An 18,745-nucleotide genomic window follows, 5' to 3' on the forward strand; every position below is an offset into this window, starting at 1 on the left:
CGCTCTGGCTGACGTCACAGGCTCGCTCAACGCCTCCTCTATGGTCGTCGCCGCCGTCTCGCTGGTTCCGGCTCTCGGCCGACGCAGCGCGCGCGTGCTGGCAGCGGCTTCCGCTCTGTGTCCTTTCTTGCTCTCTCCTGGCGCGGCGGGCGGTCAGCGGCTGCAGGTAGGGGGGGGGTCAGTGGGGGGTGGGGTGAGGTGCGGGTTGGGGGAGGTCCTGCGCGCTGGCGGCGGATACCCGCGGCGGGGAATGGGCGACACCGGGCGCTTCCCTTTCTCCCTCGTTCCGTCTTCCCACCCGCGACCTCGGATTACACTCGGAGTTCTCGGGCTAAGCCGACGGTGGCGGCTTCACGGTCACCTTCACGCCCGCCCTCCCTCCCTTCTCTCGCGGCAAAGCCCGTCAAGGTCAGAGCTGGGAGAGGCCGGGACCGCCGCAAAGCTAGCCTGCGGGGGATCCGGTTAATACAGCGGTGTCAAAGTCCCTCCTCGAGGGCCGCAATCCAGTCGGGTTTTCAGGATTTCCCCAATGAATATGCATGAGATCTATTTGCATGCACTGCTTTCATGGTATGCTAATAGATCTCATGCATATTCATAGGGGAAATCTTGAAAACCCGACTGGATTGGGACTTTGAGACCCCTGGGGTAGAGGCTACTCCAGAGAAGGCTCATTAGCATACCTTGACCCTGTGCCAGGGGTGTCAAAGTCCCTCTAGGGCCGCAATCCAGTTGGGTTTTCAGGATTTCCCCAATGAATATGCATGAGATTTATTTGCATGCACTGCTTTCATGGTATGCTAATAGATCTCATGCATATTCATAGGGGAAATCTTGAAAACCCGACTGGATTGGAACTTTGAGACCCCTGGGGTAGAGGCTACTCCAGAGAAGGCTCATTAGCGTACCTTGACCCTGTGCCAGGGATGTCAAAGTCTCTCTAGGGCCGCAATCCAGTCGGGTTTTCAGGATTTCCCCAATGAATATGCATGAGATCTATTTGCATGCACTGCTTTCATGGTATGCTAATAGATCTCATGCATATTCATAGGGGAAATCTTGAAAACCCGACTGGATTGGGACTTTGAGACCCCTGGGGTAGAGGCTACTCCAGAGAAGGCTCATTAGCATACCTTGACCCTGTGCCAGGAGTGTCAAAGTCCCTCTAGGGCCGCAATCCAGTTGGGTTTTCAGGATTTCCCCAATGAATATGCATGAGATTTATTTGCATACACTGCTTTCATGGTATGCTAATAGATCTCATGCATATTCATAGGGGAAATCTTGAAAACCCGACTGGATTGGAACTTTGAGACCCCTGGGGTAGAGGCTACTCCAGAGAAGGCTCATTAGCGTACCTTGACCCTGTGCCAGGGATGTCAAAGTCTCTCTAGGGCCGCAATCCAGTCGGGTTTTCAGGATTTCCCCAATGAATATGCATGAGATCTATTTGCATGCACTGCTTTCATGGTATGCTAATAGATCCCATGCATATTCATGGGGGAAATCCTGAAAACCCGACTGGATTGCGGCCCTCGAGGAGGGACTTTGACACCCCTGGGTTAATACCTATCTGCGAGTCTTTTGCACAGCGTTCCTCCCCCAACACCGTCTTTGTTTCTCCCTTAAGTAAGATCTCGTTCGTCGTGGCACTTATTCAATTGAACGTGTGTTGGTTTTGATTGCACGCACTGTTGTAGCTACTAGCTTTTTGTTTTTGACAACCCTGGCGATCCGGAAGATCCGCATGGTGGTGTATTAGAGCAACATCTGTGGGGCCCGCTGCTTTTACTTGCTCTTACAGATTTAGTTGGGCTACATGCATTTATTCTCTTTCCTATGCTCCCAGAATATATCACTTCTCTTTAGCAAGCTCATGCACTGATGGGAGTCCCTGGTTGTCAGGGTTGTTGTGAAACGGTTGCCAAACTTGCCATCTGTAAAAAGCCTGCCCTCAGGGCCATCCTTCTTGCACCTACTGCACACTCCCCAAATTACTCACAGTAAAGCAAACTGGGGCTGGCTGGGGACCCAAGGAAATCAACCGAGTTCTTGCTCCCAGATGCGCTCCCATTTTTTTTTTTTTTTTGCTTACATGCTCTGCATAAATCAATTTTTCTTGTGCCCTAACCATAGGAAAAGGTGGACTATCAATGACTATAAATACATTTTCAAGCCAATTAATAAAAAAGTTTGATGCTAGGAAATCAGACATAGAATAGGGCAGAAAATAAAAACAGAAACAGCATTACTGGTACTAATAGAAATGAAAGTTTCAAATGACTTTTCTGTACTACATATGAGAGAAAAGATCCGGCATTCTAAGATATGCAATTGCAGACTAGAAGAATAGTGCTTATGCCTGGGAACCTAAAATAAATAAATTTAGGCCCAGTCATTTGCACCAAGGAAAATGTAGTGCAAATGCCTGCCCTAAATTTATGCACAAATGCCCGCATTTTATAATTACACATGTAACTGAAAGTAATGCCCCAATCCACCCATTATGCGTAACTTGTAATTGATTTAAATCTGCGCCAACAACTGCTTGTAAAGAAGCCAATTCTTGGTGCTAATTCGCTTATTATTCAATTACATTGCATGTACAATTTGGGTATGTGACAAAATTGTGCATACAATTGTCAGCACTTTCTATAGAATGGAAGGAGGGGGTTGTATGTTAATGCACATTCTATATACCAGTGTATTGCAAACTGTGTGCTTCCTGAGATTTCAGGTGTGCCGCAAGACGCTGGGGAGGAGGAGAGGCCTCTCGCGACAAAAGGCACATCCTGCAGGCAGTCAGCAGGCGCCTCTCCTCTCCAATCATCTTCACTGACGGCACCCCCTACTGGCTGCTCAGGGCCCGTTTGGAGGGCCTTGACATACGCACGGACATCATCGCTTTGATGTCTATGTGCTTCTGAATGCCTTGAGTTGTGGCCACTACATTTAGTGTGCCACAGCTCAACAAAGTTTGCGGGACACTGCCAAAAGCCATACCTAACTTTGTCCCTATTTTACCTGGCGGTCTAGTGGGCTGTCCTCCTCCCCTCTGTACCCACTGGCAGCAATCTCCCCCCTCCCTCACAGCACCCCACTACACAAGCCTGGTGGTCTAGTGGGCTGTCCTCCTCCCCTCTATACCCACTGGCATCAATCTCCCCCCCTCACAGCCCCCCACCACACAAGCCTGATGGTCTAGTGGGCTGTCACCTCTTCTTCTGACCTCTCCCTCCATTGTACCCCATAGGAGGAGTCTTAGGCACCAGGAAGGGGAAGGCCTGCTATTTTGAAGAGGTGGGCCTGCCAGCGGGAGAGAGTGAGCATCCAAGTACGAAGGGGGTTGGAGGGGGGACAGCCCAATAGACCACTAGGCTTATTTGATGGTGGGGGAAAGCTTGCTGCTGGTGGGTCTTGGGGTGGGAGAGGTCAGGGAAAGGAGGGATAGCCCACTAGACCAACACACTTGTGTGGTGAGGGGCTATCGTGGGGCGCTCTTTTTTTTATAGACGCAGCTCTTCTGTGTGTGCTGTGCCCACTAAAAACATCAGCTCCTTCTCTCCCTGCTTGCTGGTTCAGGCAGGGAGAGCAGAGGCTGCTTTTTTGTTTTGACAGGCAGGAGGAGGAGCTGTGCTCAGAAGAAAAATCACTATCACAGTTCCTCCCACTTTACTAGCGATTTTCCGCACACGTAGCATGCATATAATTTGCATACTAATGTGCTAAGAATCGCCAGTAAAACAATAATCCCTCCCACCACAGTAATTTTTTTTTACCATGGTGTCGGAGCTTAAGAAAATCTGGCCCTAAGTGTTAAGCTTAGTTTTATTTTACTTTCCTTTTTTTTTTTTTTTTACCTTTTGAAGTTCATCTGCTAGCTAGTAAGTGGTCTTTATTTTATTGTTCCATGATTGTAATATTTATTTTTATCTATTAACTGCTTTGATGTTAATTATGAAAGATGTGTACCAAATACTGCAATAAACAGCGTTCAAATACAGCTTGCCTACTACACATGCTGATCTGACTAAGATTGGTGTGAGGAGGCAGACACTTGTCCAACTCAGGCTGATAATGATCAGTGCTGGCTGTTTTGGAAGAGAGTGAAGAACCGTAGCAAGAAAATTGGTTGGGCCAGGGCCCAGATGGCTCAGAGGGTTCCAGTGTCTGTGGTTTCATAGACAATATGATCTGTAGAACTAACCCTGAGTTTTAGCTGTTGCTCTTTCATTTTTCTACAACAATCCAGACAAACAGGATTAATGGAAATATAATTATCATTTTATATTATTTGCCTTCAAACTATTATCCTTATTTAATAAAATCAAGTTCCTCATTTTTTCTCTCTCCTTTTCATCACAAACCCAATTAATCAACCCTCAAGTGATCAGATAGGAGGAAGGTATATCATACAATGTCGACGGTTTTCAGTGCATAGGACCTCACATAACATACGTTATCTCCCTCACCACATAAGTTTGTTGGTCTAGTGTGCTATCCTTCCCTCCCCTGACAAATTTAAGTTTCAAGTTTATTTGAAAATTTGATTTGATCGCAAAATCATAATCCAATGCGATTCACAAATAATATAATCAGGGTAAGAAAAAGAAAAACACATTGATTAAACCAGACAATTAATACAACTTTTGACCAACCAGACACAAGAGGAGGAGGGAAAAAAGGATTAAATACAATTCATAAACAAATAAAAAGGGCATAGGTAATGAAACAATAGGATGGGAAAAGGTTACCCGCTCAATTTTCACTGAACAGCACTATTAGTCCACTGTAGAGTATCCAAACCCCCCCCCGGTACCCACCAGCAGCAAGCCTAGTGGGCTGTCCCCCCTCCAACCCCCTACTCCCCCCCCCCCGTACATTTAAGAGATAAGGGAAAGGATGGAGGAATTGGTATAGAAGATTATTTGTTGAAAATTGGACTGAATGTGGACTTGGGATAACATATGTTATGTGAAAACTGTCGACATTGTATGATATACCTTCCTCCTATTTGACCACTTGAGGATTGATTAATTGGGTTTGTGATGAAAAAGAGAGAAAAAAATGAGGAACTTGATTTAATTAAATAAGGATAATAGTTTGAAGGCACGTTTAAGCCAAATATTACAATTATATGAAATGATTATTATATTTCTGGATTATTATAGTTGTGGATTGGATTCTAATTAAGAAGATCCGTTCTCTTTGTGTTTGAATCTCATTTTTCTACAACGGCAGCAACTGCAAATTGCTTCTAGGTAGAGTGAGCTAGTTGGCGACTGAAGAAAATTGAGGAGTGAGTGGCCTGCCTCGGCATCCTGAGGCTATGAGCTCAATCCCTGGGCAAGTCACTCAGGGCTCCTTTTCTCTAAGGTGCGCTAGCGTTTTTATCGCACGCAGCATTTTAGAGCTAGAACTAACACCAGCTCAATGCTGGCGTTAAGGTCTAGCGTGCGCGGCAATTTAGCGCGCAGTATTCCACGCATTAAGGCCCTAACGCACCTTTGTAAAAGGAGCCCTTAATCCCGCATTGTCCCAGGTATCATAGTTAAGACTACGAGCCCACTGGGACCGATAGGGAGAACTGCTTAACAGTTCCTGAATGTAAACTGCTTCGAATAGAAGGGTTTCTAAGAAATGTAAGTAAATATTTTTAAGGTATGACATTTTGGGGTCCTTTTATTAAGGCTATTGAATTTACTCCCCTTTATACAAAATTGTAGCGCGATTTTTAGCACCGGCCATGGCAGTAACAGCTCTACTACTGTGGCCGGCACTAAAAACCACACTACACTTTTGTAAAAAGGGGGGGGGGGGGTAATGTGTGCTAAATACCACACAGCATATTGTATATCTATGGGCTTCATGGCACTTTAATGCACTCTTAATTCATTAGCATACATTAATTCTATTAGCGCACCTTGGTAGAAGGACCCTTTTATGTTGTGCATGACACTAATCAGTTTGGTTCTGGGTAGAACCATAAACAACAAAATTGAATTAAATCATATTAAAGAAAACTGCACACGGTAGGTAGGGCAGCGGTTTCCAGAATGACCTGTGTTCTTCATTCACGCAACCTTGGGACACGTACTAGAACCGAAAGTCTTTCTTTCATGTGGAAGTGTACAAATACTCAGCTTTTTCAAACTTGTTTTATGCACCCAGAGAGGAAATAAATGTTCATGAGTTGTAATAGGTTTTTCTTTTCTTTTTTGTTAGAATGCTTGCTTCGAGGACTTTTAGCTTGATTGGCAAGAGAGCAATTTCTAGCTCTGCCTGCGTACGAGCCCATGGTAAGTTATCTTTTTATACATATTCACCTCTTTGAGTTACAAAAGATAGACTGTTTCCCAGAGATTGTGAGGTTATTTAACTGTGACAGGGGCTAAAAGATGGACAAAAACCCCACTGAAAAAAATCAAAAAATGATAAACTACAAAAATGTAGGGTGAAATCATTAATATGCAATATCGTTTATCTAGATATCCCAAAGAAAACAGTACAAAAATTAAGAATAGTATATGTAAAACACTGCAGTTCGCTTGATCTTTGGATTGAGGAAAAACGACCACATTAGCCCTTACTACAAAAGGTTGCCAATGGAGGCGCAAATACTATTCAAATTTGTCTGTATTTGTTTCAAGCAGGTCTGGGGACTAGCGCCTTCTTACCTACTACCACATTTCACATTACACAACCCCACATGACCAACCAGAAACCGTAACATATTTACATACCCAAAGATCACAGGCTGCAAATACAAATCCTTTTTGGACAGGTCCCCCATGTACCAAGCAAGCAAACAGCAGTCCTGGCTGGGAAATTACATTAACGAAACGAGGCTGACCTATGGCGCATTCCGGAAAGCAATTAAAACCGTATTATTTGACAAATTCATCTTCTAAATAGAAGCCTTACCACTTATTAAGTTATATATTCTCTCGGTGTAATATGCTGTCCTTTTATCTGTTTCTTATGTAATAAGTTGTATCCTCACTTCTTGCATTCTGTAATTCGCTGATTGTCCAGCCTTCTTCGATGTGAACCGCCTAGAAGTCATTTGACTGTGGCGGTATAGAAGAATTAAGTTATTATTATTATTAAAAGTCATAATTCATTGTTTGTCAATTACAAGAAAAGTGGTGAGACTGAGCCTTCACTCAAAATGTATAATCTTTACAGTGGTGAGACCTCAGAAACTCATGACCCAACTCACTATAGAGCAGCCTAAGCTGGTCCACTCGATAGGTTTCTTTTTAATCATACGTCAGTCATCACCTCCAACTGATTCAATTTTTTGTCCTATTCAAACAATAAATCATAAATATTCCGTAAACATTGTAAATGTGGAACTTAGCTTCAAATAGCAGTAAGACTTCAATTCAATCACGATCCCAACGGGGCCCGTTTCGTCCTTGGCTTCATCAGGAAATCATGAAAGCCAATTATATGGAAACCTGTTCAACCACATTTAACATCCAGTGACCAGTCTGCAGAACGTGTCATTTCAAAAATAGTCCTCTCTGGGACTTGTGCTCCGAAAGAGCCACAGGAATTTCTTCCTTTAATGGTGTCGGCATACATAGACACCGTTGCAAAATTAAGGATAAACAACCATACACTGGGATCATCTAGTACAGTGTTCTTCAACCACCGGTCCATGGACCAGTGCCGGTCCACAGAAATTTCCTGCCGGTCCACAGGGCCAGCACGTGCATCAGGCCCAAAACAGTGTTCTTCAACCGTTGGTCCACAGTGTGATCGATGCGGCGTTATCTTCGAGCCAGCTCCCTCTTCCTCACTGATTCAGTGCACAAAGCCACGGGCAGTGGCTCCTACGGGCATCCTGTGCCTGAACCGGAAGCCTTCTCTCTGACGTTGCAACGTCAGAGGGAAGGCTTCCAGATGAGGCACGGGACGTGCAAGGCGCAATTAGTACTATTATGGGGGTGGGGTCTTGGGTGGAGATTGGGTAGAGATGGGCGGGGTCTGGCCCACGACTTAGCCCCGTGTTCTTCAACCACCGATCCACAGACAGATGCCGATCCATAGAATAATTCTTTTATTTCTGCCGGTCCATAGGTGTAAAAAGGTTGAAAAACACTGATCTAGTACAGTGGTTCTTAAACCTGTCCCAGCCAGTCAGGTTTTCAAGATATCCCTCATGCATATTCATAAGGGATATCTTGAAAACCTGACTCGCTGGGGTCCCCCAGGACAGGAATGAAAACACTGATCTAGTAATACCCTGGGTGGATTAGCTCTTGTAGAGCTCAAGAAAACCTAGGATGCTTTTATGGGCATGTGTAGCCACCCCTCACCACAATGCCTGCCCACTTCACCCTCTCTCTGTTCTCTGGCTACAGGCAGGTTCATACTAAAGTGGATGCAGGCAGTGGCGCTGTGAGGGTGAGAGCGACACCCCTTCCCTTCCCCCACACCTCTACTTGTTCACCTGCAAGCAACAAGAACTTCAACGTGCTCCTCGCGACCCCGTCGATTCTCCTTCTGATGTCACTTCCTATGCGCAGCACCCGGAGTGACGATGCGGTCGCGAGGAGCACGTTGAAGTTGTTGCTCGTAGTGGCGAACAACTAGTGGTACGGGGGAAGGGAAGGGGGGTGCATGCGCGTGATGAGAGGAGTGAGAAGAGGTGGGGCGGGAGGAGTCGGGGTGCTGGCTCCCCCCCACCAACATGGTGCCCAGGGCGGACTTCCCCCCCACCCTCTTTACTACGCCACGTGATGCAGGTAGGTTTGTGTGGCTGGTTTTGGAGAACCCCTGATACAAGTTAGTAATCTCACTTTATCCATAGACAAGTAGGATGGGTCAGACACACAACGGTGACTCTTGAGCAGAGAGATGTGAAGGGGTGTTTTGTAGAGAAAGGTTACTTCTTGTTCTCATAGCAGGAATTCTTTGTTCTTTTAGGGCAAACAGTGGTTAATACATCTTTGATTCCATTTTGGAAAAGAGGCTTTCTTTCATCCTGACCACAAAATACACTATGAGAACAAGAAGCTCTTCAGTCCAGGTTCCGGCTGTTTGTTTCCAAGAGTTACTGGAATTTTCCAGCTTGGAAATCTTATGTTTATAATCTGCAGTTACAAAACTTTGGAACAAATATCCTCCAAAATACTTCCTAGTCCTTTTTAAGTAGGGACAGGAACTCCATGCATTAGCTTTGCCTTCCAGACTTTATCAATATAATTATGGCAAAAGGACTGTTTATACATTTCACATAGCAGCACTGCTTCAGCAAGCCACAAGGCTTTTCAGTTCTTTTTGGAAATCATGTCCTCCCCTTACTGGGCCTTCATGCTCAGTCTTTCTGGCTAATATATGTCATTGAATTCCCAACTGCCTGTAATTCTTTCAAATCCCTCAATACAACTCTGCGACAAATCAGACTTTGTAGCAAACATATGACACACAGGAACAAAAAAAGAATCAAACATTCCTGCCAGTGAGGGAATCCTCTCCAATTCTTGTTAGCAGGGCCATTAGCAGTACTGCTCAGAAACACAGGATGGTCTCAGGACTCAAGGATATCCCATATGAAGAACTTCTAGATAAGTTGCAACTATACTCTCTCGAGGAACGCAGAGAGAGGGGTGACACGATAGAGATGTTCAAATATGTTGCTGGCCATATTGAGGTGGAAGAAGACATCTTTTTCCTTACAGGACCTACGGCGACAAGAGGGCATCCGCTAAAAATCAGGGGGCGAGAGATTTCATGGTGATACCAGGAAGTACTTCTTCACTGAAAGGGTGGTTAACCGTTGGAATGAACTTCCACTTCAGGTAGTTGAGGCCAATAACGTGACTGACTTTAAGAACAAATGGGATCAACATGTGGGTTCATTTGAAAGAAGAACTTAGGGGGGAGGGTTATTTGAGTGGGCAGACTTGTTGGGCCGAAGGCCCTTTTCTGCCGTCATATTCTGTGTTTTTATTCCACTTTTGTATATCTTCGTCCACCCACGTACTGCTCACAAAGCAAACGCACGTTCACTTTTTCTCGGAGTTGGAAAGCTCAGAATTTAAGCCTGCTGAGTGCTCACCAGGTTATTGCAGCTCTAATGGAACTTCAGCAGGCTTAGAACAATAGAGTTCGCTTAGCTCCATCCATTTTCTCTGTTTTAGCATCTTCTTGGATTTCCTGGGGCAGAAAAGTCTCCTTGGGTCATGACATACTGCTTCTGTGTTTAAGGAAACTCCTCATCCTTCTCTGTTTTGCAAGTCTGGTACAGAACTTGCTTTATAACCCTGTCCCTCTCTGCTTATATGTCCACTCCCATTATGGCTGCTATTTAGGGACCCTCGAAGATTTTTTCCTGTATTCCTAGAGCTTTTTTCATAAACTGTCTCCTGTTTGTCAGACTTTTGGCCCATCTCTGTATCCTGACATATCAACAAAATGTTTCTTATATATACAGGCAGTCCACGGGTTAAGAACGAGTGATTTTTATAAAACTGTTTTTAAGTTGGATTTGTATGTAACTCAGAACTTGTAGATTTTAAGATTCTTGCTGCTTACCTCTGCTCCCAGCTGACAAAAGGGCCAACTGTCCCTACCAATGTTCCCTCTAAGGTACAGCACACACAACCACACACTGTTCTTAATGTGGCCCTGAATCTGCTCCAAGAGAAGTGTAGGAGTCTATGCCACTGGAAAGTGAAATCAAATGAAGCTGCAACCACGTTCTTAAGTACAAGTCGTACTTAAGTCGGGCGTCTGTAACTTGGAGACTGCTTGCAAGTCTGAAAGCTATCAAAGTGGTTCACATTCAGGTACAGTAGATATTTTTCTGTCCTGAAGAGCTTACAGTTCTTAAGTTTGTACCTAAGACAATGGAAGGTAAAGAGATTTGCCCAAGATCACAAGGAGCTGCAGTGGATTTTGAACTGGGTTCCTGTGGTTCTCAGCTTACTGCACTAACCATTAGGTTACTCTGAAATGTTGGTGTTCTCTGCCTCCATCTGCTGGTTATGAAAGGGGGGTTAACTATTGTCTGGAATGGTCTAGTACAAGGGTCTCCAAAGTCCCTCCTTGAGGGCCGAATCCAGTCGGGTTTTCAGGATTTCCCCAATGAATATGCATGAGATCTATGTTCATGCACTGCTTTCTTTTTTATTTATTTATTTATTTATTTATTTATAGAATTTTACAATATTACCAAGCATATACATCTTGTACAGTAAAGTGAGATCAAACAACATACTGAACTAAATTTCCAAAATTAAAATATACCACAATCATAATTCAGTTGAAAATAAAAATAGATAAATAAGGTAATAATGATCTAGCTGATCACACACTAGTCCTCCATATATTGGATCCAAGATTTAAAGAGTAGGACAAATATAAATCAAATTAATTAAAAGAAAATCCATGTCTTACTACAGTGAGGGGAGCTAACCGTCCATGGGTGCTGTTATTCCTTTTTCAAGACGTTTCGCTGAGAGAAAACTAATCAGTTGAGACGGTTCTGTAAAAATATACTTCAATGATAAATATCTAACCACACATTTACATGGATATCTCAGAAAGAAAATACCCCCTATTTGAGTCACTCCAGGTTTTAAAAGTAGAAATTCTTTCCTTCTTTTTTGAGTCTCTCTGGAGACATCGGGGAAAATCTGAATATGGTGTCCCAGGAAGTCTTTGGACCTATTTTTAAAGAAAAGTTTTAATATCCAATCCTTGTCTGGAGCCAAAGCAACAGACAACAAGAGAGTGGCTGGAACAGCCAATTCTCTATCCGATTGTTCCAGTATTGCGGAAATGTCCAATGATCTCTCCCGGGGTTCCTCAATTTTTCCTTCTTCTTTGGATTGGGGCTTGGCAGGAAGGTAATACACTCTTGTAAGAGGAGGTAAGGAGCTTTCAGGAATTTCCAATATTTCTCATGCACTGCTTTCAATGCATATTCATTGGGGAAATCCTGAAAACCCGACTGGATTCGGCCCTCAAGGAGGGACTTTGGAGACCCCTGGTCTAGTAGGACTCGAGGAAAGTACAAAATTCACCTTACTTGACAGATAAATTTTCTTTTCCTACTAGTGTGTATGAAATAATTGTCATTGCTTTTTAATGGTTAGTAGGTCTTAACATGTTTTTTCTTGTTTTTGAAAGCTGATGTAGCTAAAACTGAGGAATATACCCTTCCAGCGTACTTTGATAATCGGGTTATCCCACTACCTGATGTCATGTATCTTCAACATCTCACTCCTGTTCAGAAAGCTCTGAAGGAGAAGGAGAAGGGATCTTGGGGAACACTCAGCAGGGATGAGAAACTGGAATGTAAGTGTTTTATGAATCTTTCTGCTAGAAACAGAACACATGAGTGCTGTTAGCCTAAGCCAGGGCTGGGCAAAAATGTTCTAGGAACCCTGCAGGTTCTCCCTCTGAAGCGGAAGAGTAGAGAGATCTTTTTTTAAAATGTATTTTCTTTATTTTAACAGGTTAAACATCAGTACATCAACTGAAAATATTTCTTTACATTGCTTACAGAGTTACCAGCATGATATCTCGCTATGCAGTTGTACTCTATTTTGTCAGTACAGTGCCCTCACAGATTCAATAAGTGCATTAGCCAACAATCCCCCCTTCCCCCCACCATCAGCAACTTAGAGAGCAACAATGAGGGTATCTTCATATAGTAACACTCTACACACGCAGTCCAGATGGGTGCAACATTGTATGTAGGAGTTCCAAGTCTTCAAAAAGTTCCAAAGTCTGTTAGAGCGCAATGCCTTAAGTCTTGACATAATCCACTTTAAGCTGCACTTGCTGTCTAGTGGGAATTCCAGGCAGCCACCAACGCCAGTCTGGCCGCCGTTACAACAAGAGCAACCAACTTATGATATTTAGCTGGAACTCTCTCCAGTGGACAATTCAGAAGGCTACAGCTCAGCTCTCTGAATCAGGACCCCACAAATTTCAGTCAACCGTGCAAATATCATGATCCAATACCTCCTAGCTTTTGGCATTGCCACCAAATGTGATAAGTTCCTCACTCCCCACAGCTCCGCCAACATAACTCGGTAATATCCGCTTTAATGTGGTGAAGTCTCACTGGGGTTAAGTACCGCTGATAAAGTTGTTTGAATCCATTCTCGACTAGATTACTCACTATGGATGTTCTAAGAAGCGAACAGAAGATTTGTCGCCATTGGGCTTGGTCTAAAGGTCAGCCTAGTAAAGATTCCCACTTCTTGGTATAGAGCTTAGGAGAGTCCCCCTGATACAATAGAGCTTTATAAATGCGAGAGATACTACCCCTTTTGGAGCAAAAGTCCCATACCCTATCCCACAGGGAGTTATCATTGCATAAGTTCTACAATGCCCGCCAGTTTGCAAAGAAATGCATTGACCTGACAATACTGGAACTGGTCCATCAACATGAAGTCATAAGATCGCATGAGCTCTGATAAAGGGATTACCCCTCCCTTTACTAAGAATTGACCCAGCTTGATGAGCCCTCCCTCCGCCCAAGTTTTATATCTCGCATCCATACCACCCGGTTTGAAGCCTTCTGCCACTACTAGGGGAATTTGCTTAAAATTGGAGCGGTGTTTAAACGTTTGTATGGAATCTATCCCCTTTCAACTTTAGAGAGTGCCCTCTCGTTCTCCCTACCTTAGAGAGGGTGAACAACCTGTCCTTATCTACTAAGTCTATCCCCTTCAGTAATAAAACCAATGGGGTGGATATCTTTTTTTAACAATCACTCCAGCCCAAGGTGCAGGAGGTCATCAGGGACCAGTCGGGTAGATTCCTGCTGGTGAAACTGGAGTTTGAGGGCAATCTATATGCTCTGGTGAATGTGTATGCTCCCAACTCAGAACAGGATGCTTTTTTTATTTCAGGAATTGAGAATACTGATACAATCACATATAGAGGGGTCATTTAATAATGGGGGGAAACTTCAATTTGACAATGAATCCTGCTTTAGATAATTCAGCTAATGTAACTAAATAAGGTATAAACCGGATGGAGTCAGTCCAGAGGAAGGCTACCAAAATGGTGTGTGGTCTTCGTGATAAGGCGTAAGGGAACAGACTTAAAGATCTCAATCTGTATACTTTGGAGGAAAGGAGGGAGAGGGAAGATATGATAGACGTTTAAATACCTACGTGGCGTAAATGCGCATGAATCGAGTCTCTTTCATTTGAAAGGAAGCACTGGAATGAGAGGGCATAGGATGAAGTTAAGAGGTGAGAGGCTCCGGAGTAATCTGAGGAAATACTTTTTTTACAGAAAGGGTGGTAGATGTGTGGAACAGTCTCACAGAAGAGGTGGTGGAGACAGAAACTGTGTCTGAATTCAGGAGGGCCTGGGATAAGCACGGACAGAGAAAGAGATAATGGTTACTATGGATGGGCAGACTAGATGGGCCATTTGGCCTTTTATCTGCCGTCATGTTTCTATGTTTCTAACTAATAAGGGAGCATCCTCTTTTTCTAACTTTTCTAGTATCAAGTATTTTCAGTGTTTTGTTTTGTTGCACTTGGGGGAGAGGTTGGGTTACTGTCTTTCAAATCATTATTTGGAATATTGTTTACTCAGGAGTGTGCTTGTTGTTATATGTATTACATTCCAAGTTTCATAAACAGATTTAAACATGAAAAAAGTTTTAACATTAAAAGCACATTGTGGGAACCGTGATAAGAGCAGTGGTATAATGGGACGAATGGTTGTTCAACACTTAGTGTGCTAGAAGCGTAAATTAACCATTCCTGCTCTCTTCTCTCTTGTAGTATATCATATCAAATTCAACAAGACCTATGCTAAAATGAATAAAGGATCAAAAGAGTGGAAGACCGTTATTGGGGGCATGTTCTTCTTCATTGGTTTTACTGCTCTTATAGTCATTTGGCAGAGGATGTTTGGTAAGTAAACTGGAGGCTGACCAGATTTTGAGTTGACATCGAAACTTACCCAAAATCCTGGGTTTGGGTTTTGGACAAAAATTGCCAGGGCACTTTTGGCTGAAACCGAAGCCTTCTCCTGGACCGAAAGGGATGAAGGGATGCTGTGGGTGGGGGAGGAGGAAGCAACTGAACAACCAATTTTGGGCACGGATTTTGTTTGTCGGGCTCAAGAGATCCCAGAGAAAATTGAGCCATAGTAAGAAAAATATAAATTCTTTGGGGGAAACAAGTGGGAACGAAGAATGAGCAATCCACGGGAGCCAGCAGGATAAAACAAAACTTGTTTGTTTCAGTCCAGGATATACAGTAAAGTAGACCCGATACAGTACTGTGTTTCAGTAAGCCAAACGGCCTGCATCTGGGGTCACTGTATTTGGACTTCAATGAATATGACATCACATATTAGTGATGAAATATCAATCCAAAAACAAGCAAGAGGCCACGAAAACCCTGTGCGCAAATATCACTGTCAAAACACTAATTTTGGGGGGCAGCCAGAGAGATACAAAGAACCTGATTCTCTAAAAGACGTTGATCAAAGAAGCGGTCGCCAATTGCATGTCAATCACACATTGGCGTCTTTTAGAGCAGTGGTTCCCAACCCTGTCCTGGGGACCACCAGCCAGTCAGGTTTTCAGGATATCCCTAATGAATATGCATGGCAACACTACAAAGCAGGGTACAATTAACCAAATTACCTATCTGATAGAGCATTTAATACATATAATATGACTAGACAGGTTTTTTATTTAAATATACTGTATTTTTTATTAAATAACACAAATCTTAACACTATATTATACACTAGTGTTAAGCCCGTTACATTAACAGGTGCTAGAATATATGTCTGTCTTTCTTTCTTTCTGTGTCTCTCCCTGCTCCTGTCTCTGGCTGTCTATCTGTCTTTTTTCTTTGTCTCTCTCTCCTTGGCCGCTGTCTGGTTGGGGTTTTTTTTCTTTCTCTCTCTCCTTAGATGCTGTCTGTCTGTCTGTCTTTTTTACTCTGTCTCTCTCTCCTTGGACGTTGGCTGTCTGTCTTTTTTGCTTTGTCTCTCTCTCCTTGGCCGCTGTCTGTCTTTCTTTTTTTCTTTGTCTCTCTCTCCTGGCCTCTGTCTGTCTGTCTTTCTGTCTGTCTCTCTGGCCCCCTGTCTGTCTTCCATTCTTTCTGTCTGTGTCTCTCCCTGGCCCTCTGTCTGTCTGTCTTTCTATTCTCTCTCTCTCTTCTTGGCCACTGTCTGTCTGTCTTTTTTTCTTTCTCTCTCTCTTTCCTTGGCCACTGTCTGTCTTTTTTTCTTTCTCTCTCCTTGGACGCTGTCTGTCTCTCTGGCCCCTGTCTGTCTGTCATTCTTTCTGTCTGTGTCTCTCCCTGGCCCCTGTCTGTCTGTCATTCTTTCTGTCTGTGTCTCTTCCTGGCCCCCTGTCTGTCTTTCTTTCTTTCTGTCTGTCTCTCTCCCTGGCCCCCCCTGCCTGCTTGTAGTTCTCTGTTGCGCCATGCCTGCCTGTCTCTCCGTGGCCTCCTTCTATTTCCCCCCTTCCCAGAGCAAAACATGATTGCTGTCTGCACCCCAGCACACCCCTCCCCCCAAAGCAGCCTCCTTCCCCTCTCCCCCTCCACTGCTTACCAGCATGGGACATCTCGCAGCCATTGCTGAGACAAACCACCACTTCTTACCAGCATGGGACATCTCACAGTCATTGCTGACACAAACCGCCACTGAATTCACTGCACGCACCCCAAGCCGGTGCATGAGCCACAAGCTCCCTGAAGCTGCCCCACGCGCCTCAAATGGAATTCGGCATGGAGGCACACATCACGGCGGCAGGGATCACGGCCTCCTAAGTATGCATGTGCGCTTAGGGTTTTATTATAGAGGATTAAACATAAATGAATCCATATTGCACTTCCAGTTACTAAAATCTGTTTGTATCCTGTCTGAGGGGAGAGTGGGCTTGTGAACCCGTGCAGTTGCTAATCTATAATGAAAAGAAGCAGTAAAAAAAGTTGAAAACCTGCCACAGTTTCAGCTCCTGAAGATACTGTAATAGCGGAAGTGGTGCTATATTGGTCTGGCTGGACACAGGCATTATAACAGCTTTGTCTAAGACTCAGTATATACTTGTAACATTGGAGAATACTGGAGAAATGAAGTAATACACACAGACTATGATGTAGAACAGCTTTATTTTCATCAGAAAAGGCTTGGGAATGGACTGAGTACATGCTCCAGGTTTTCTTCCACTGTATTGTGGGATAATTCAGATTTTAGTAACTAAAACTGCAATATGGATTCATTTATGTTTAATGTATAATATAGTGTTAAGATTTGTGTTTTTTAATAAAAATATAGTATATTTAAATTAAAAAAACCTGTCTAGTTATATGTAATGAATATGCATGAGAGAAATTTGCATACCCGTCGCTTTCATTATATGCAAATCTCTCTCATGCATATTCATTAGGGATATCTTGAAAACCTGACTGGATGGTGATCCCCCAGGACAGGGTTAGGAACCACCGCTTTAGAGAATCACATCTATTTTTTTTCTTTTCTTCTAACAGACGCTTTAAATGTAGGCAAGCATTTTACAAGCCTACATTTAAGGCATCCGTCTCGCACCTATGGAGATGCATAGGGATGCTTACGAACATCCAAGGCCACTTCCGGTGGAAACCACGCCCACATCGGCCTTGGGCACCGGTAGGTCTGCCTGGATGCCTCTGTAGGCGTGAGCCAGACGCCTATATTGTAGGTGTCCTTTGTCACATGTCCCGATTGGCTGGTGAGACAGCGATAGGACGTCTACACCGTTTATAGAATCAGCCCCAAAGTGCTGGAGGCATCTGTTTTGCCTTGACAGCATAACTGTCCTGGCTTTTAATGGCCCTTTGCTGCAGTGCAACAGTGGATTGTGCTCGCACACACGTGTAATGCTGTTTCACAAGAGTTGTAGTGTCGTTAACCAATGTGGATTCCATTTCACTGCACAAATTCACGAAAGAAGGTTTGTTGCCTTGCTAGATGGAGAGAGGTGGTTGGCTGTAAAGGCGTCATTTAGTGAGAGACATTCACTGGTCACTGTCCTTTGCCCTGTGCAGTGTTTGGCCCTGTTCCGCACACGTTTTCTGAAGAATGGGTGGCCATGCAAACCAAGAGGATGTTGGACATGAGGATGAACCCAGTTCAAGGCTTATCTTCCAAGTGGGACTATGAGAAGAACGAGTGGAAGAAATGAAGCTCCGCTGGGCCCAGATGTAGCAATTCTGAAAACTTTATTTGAATTGAAAATTATTCCATTGCCTGCATTATATTTCCCTGCTTACATACAGTAGATTCCATTTGAATTGTACTGTTATAAAAAAAATAATAATAATAAAGGAATGGTTTACTTGAATTTCTTTGTAATGATATTAAGGACTTCAAAGCAGGTTACAGGTGGAGTCTGCTGATCTTCAGTTATAACTGAACCCCCCCAAAAAAAATCATCTTACCCTGGAAGCCTTGAGCTGTTTTCCGTTTAGCTGTGATGGGGCTTAAGTATCGCCCTTTGCACTTGACCCTGGCTGCAGGGAGTGAGGAAGCAGCTTGAGGCTCCCAGGTTGCTGACTTGACCATTTTTTTAGAAAAGGTTTTAAAACGTGATGGTGATAGCAGCAGGAAATAGGTATCACTGATTGAGGAGCATGAGCAGTACTTGTTCCCAATGTTCCTTTCTTCTACTGCGTACTTCTGTGTTGATTTAGACCAGTGTCTCGCAAACTTTCTCGAGCTGTGGCACACTAAAGGTAGTGGCCGTGGC

The 18,745-nt window shown here is 43.8% G+C and overlaps 1 protein-coding gene across 1 annotated transcript; it reads left to right on the forward strand.

Moving 5' to 3' along the window:
• The first annotated feature begins 33 nt into the window (after positions 1 to 33).
• Positions 34 to 18,340, forward strand: LOC117358994. Its single transcript, XM_033941023.1, has 5 exons — positions 34 to 166; positions 6,226 to 6,299; positions 12,148 to 12,315; positions 14,775 to 14,906; positions 18,045 to 18,340. The coding sequence occupies exons 2-5, from the start codon at positions 6,227 to 6,229 to the stop codon at positions 18,179 to 18,181; spliced, it is 510 nt and encodes a 169-aa protein (XP_033796914.1). The 5' UTR covers positions 34 to 166; position 6,226; the 3' UTR covers positions 18,182 to 18,340.
• Positions 18,341 to 18,745: the final 405 nt, after the last annotated feature.

Source organism: Geotrypetes seraphini, chromosome 4 (assembly GCF_902459505.1).
Source record: "Geotrypetes seraphini chromosome 4, aGeoSer1.1, whole genome shotgun sequence".
In the NCBI taxonomy this organism is placed as follows: Eukaryota; Metazoa; Chordata; class Amphibia; order Gymnophiona; family Dermophiidae; genus Geotrypetes; species Geotrypetes seraphini.

Bases quoted from the DNA above. Each gene is read 5' to 3' on its own strand.
- LOC117358994 (XM_033941023.1), top strand. From the start codon at position 6,227: ATGCTTGCTTCGAGGACTTTTAGCTTGATTGGCAAGAGAGCAATTTCT. The intron at 6,300-12,147 runs GTAAGTTATCTT...TGTTTTTGAAAG, and splicing joins TGCCTGCGTACGAGCCCATG to CTGATGTAGCTAAAACTGAG. The intron at 12,316-14,774 runs GTAAGTGTTTTA...TCTCTCTTGTAG, and splicing joins CAGGGATGAGAAACTGGAAT to TATATCATATCAAATTCAAC.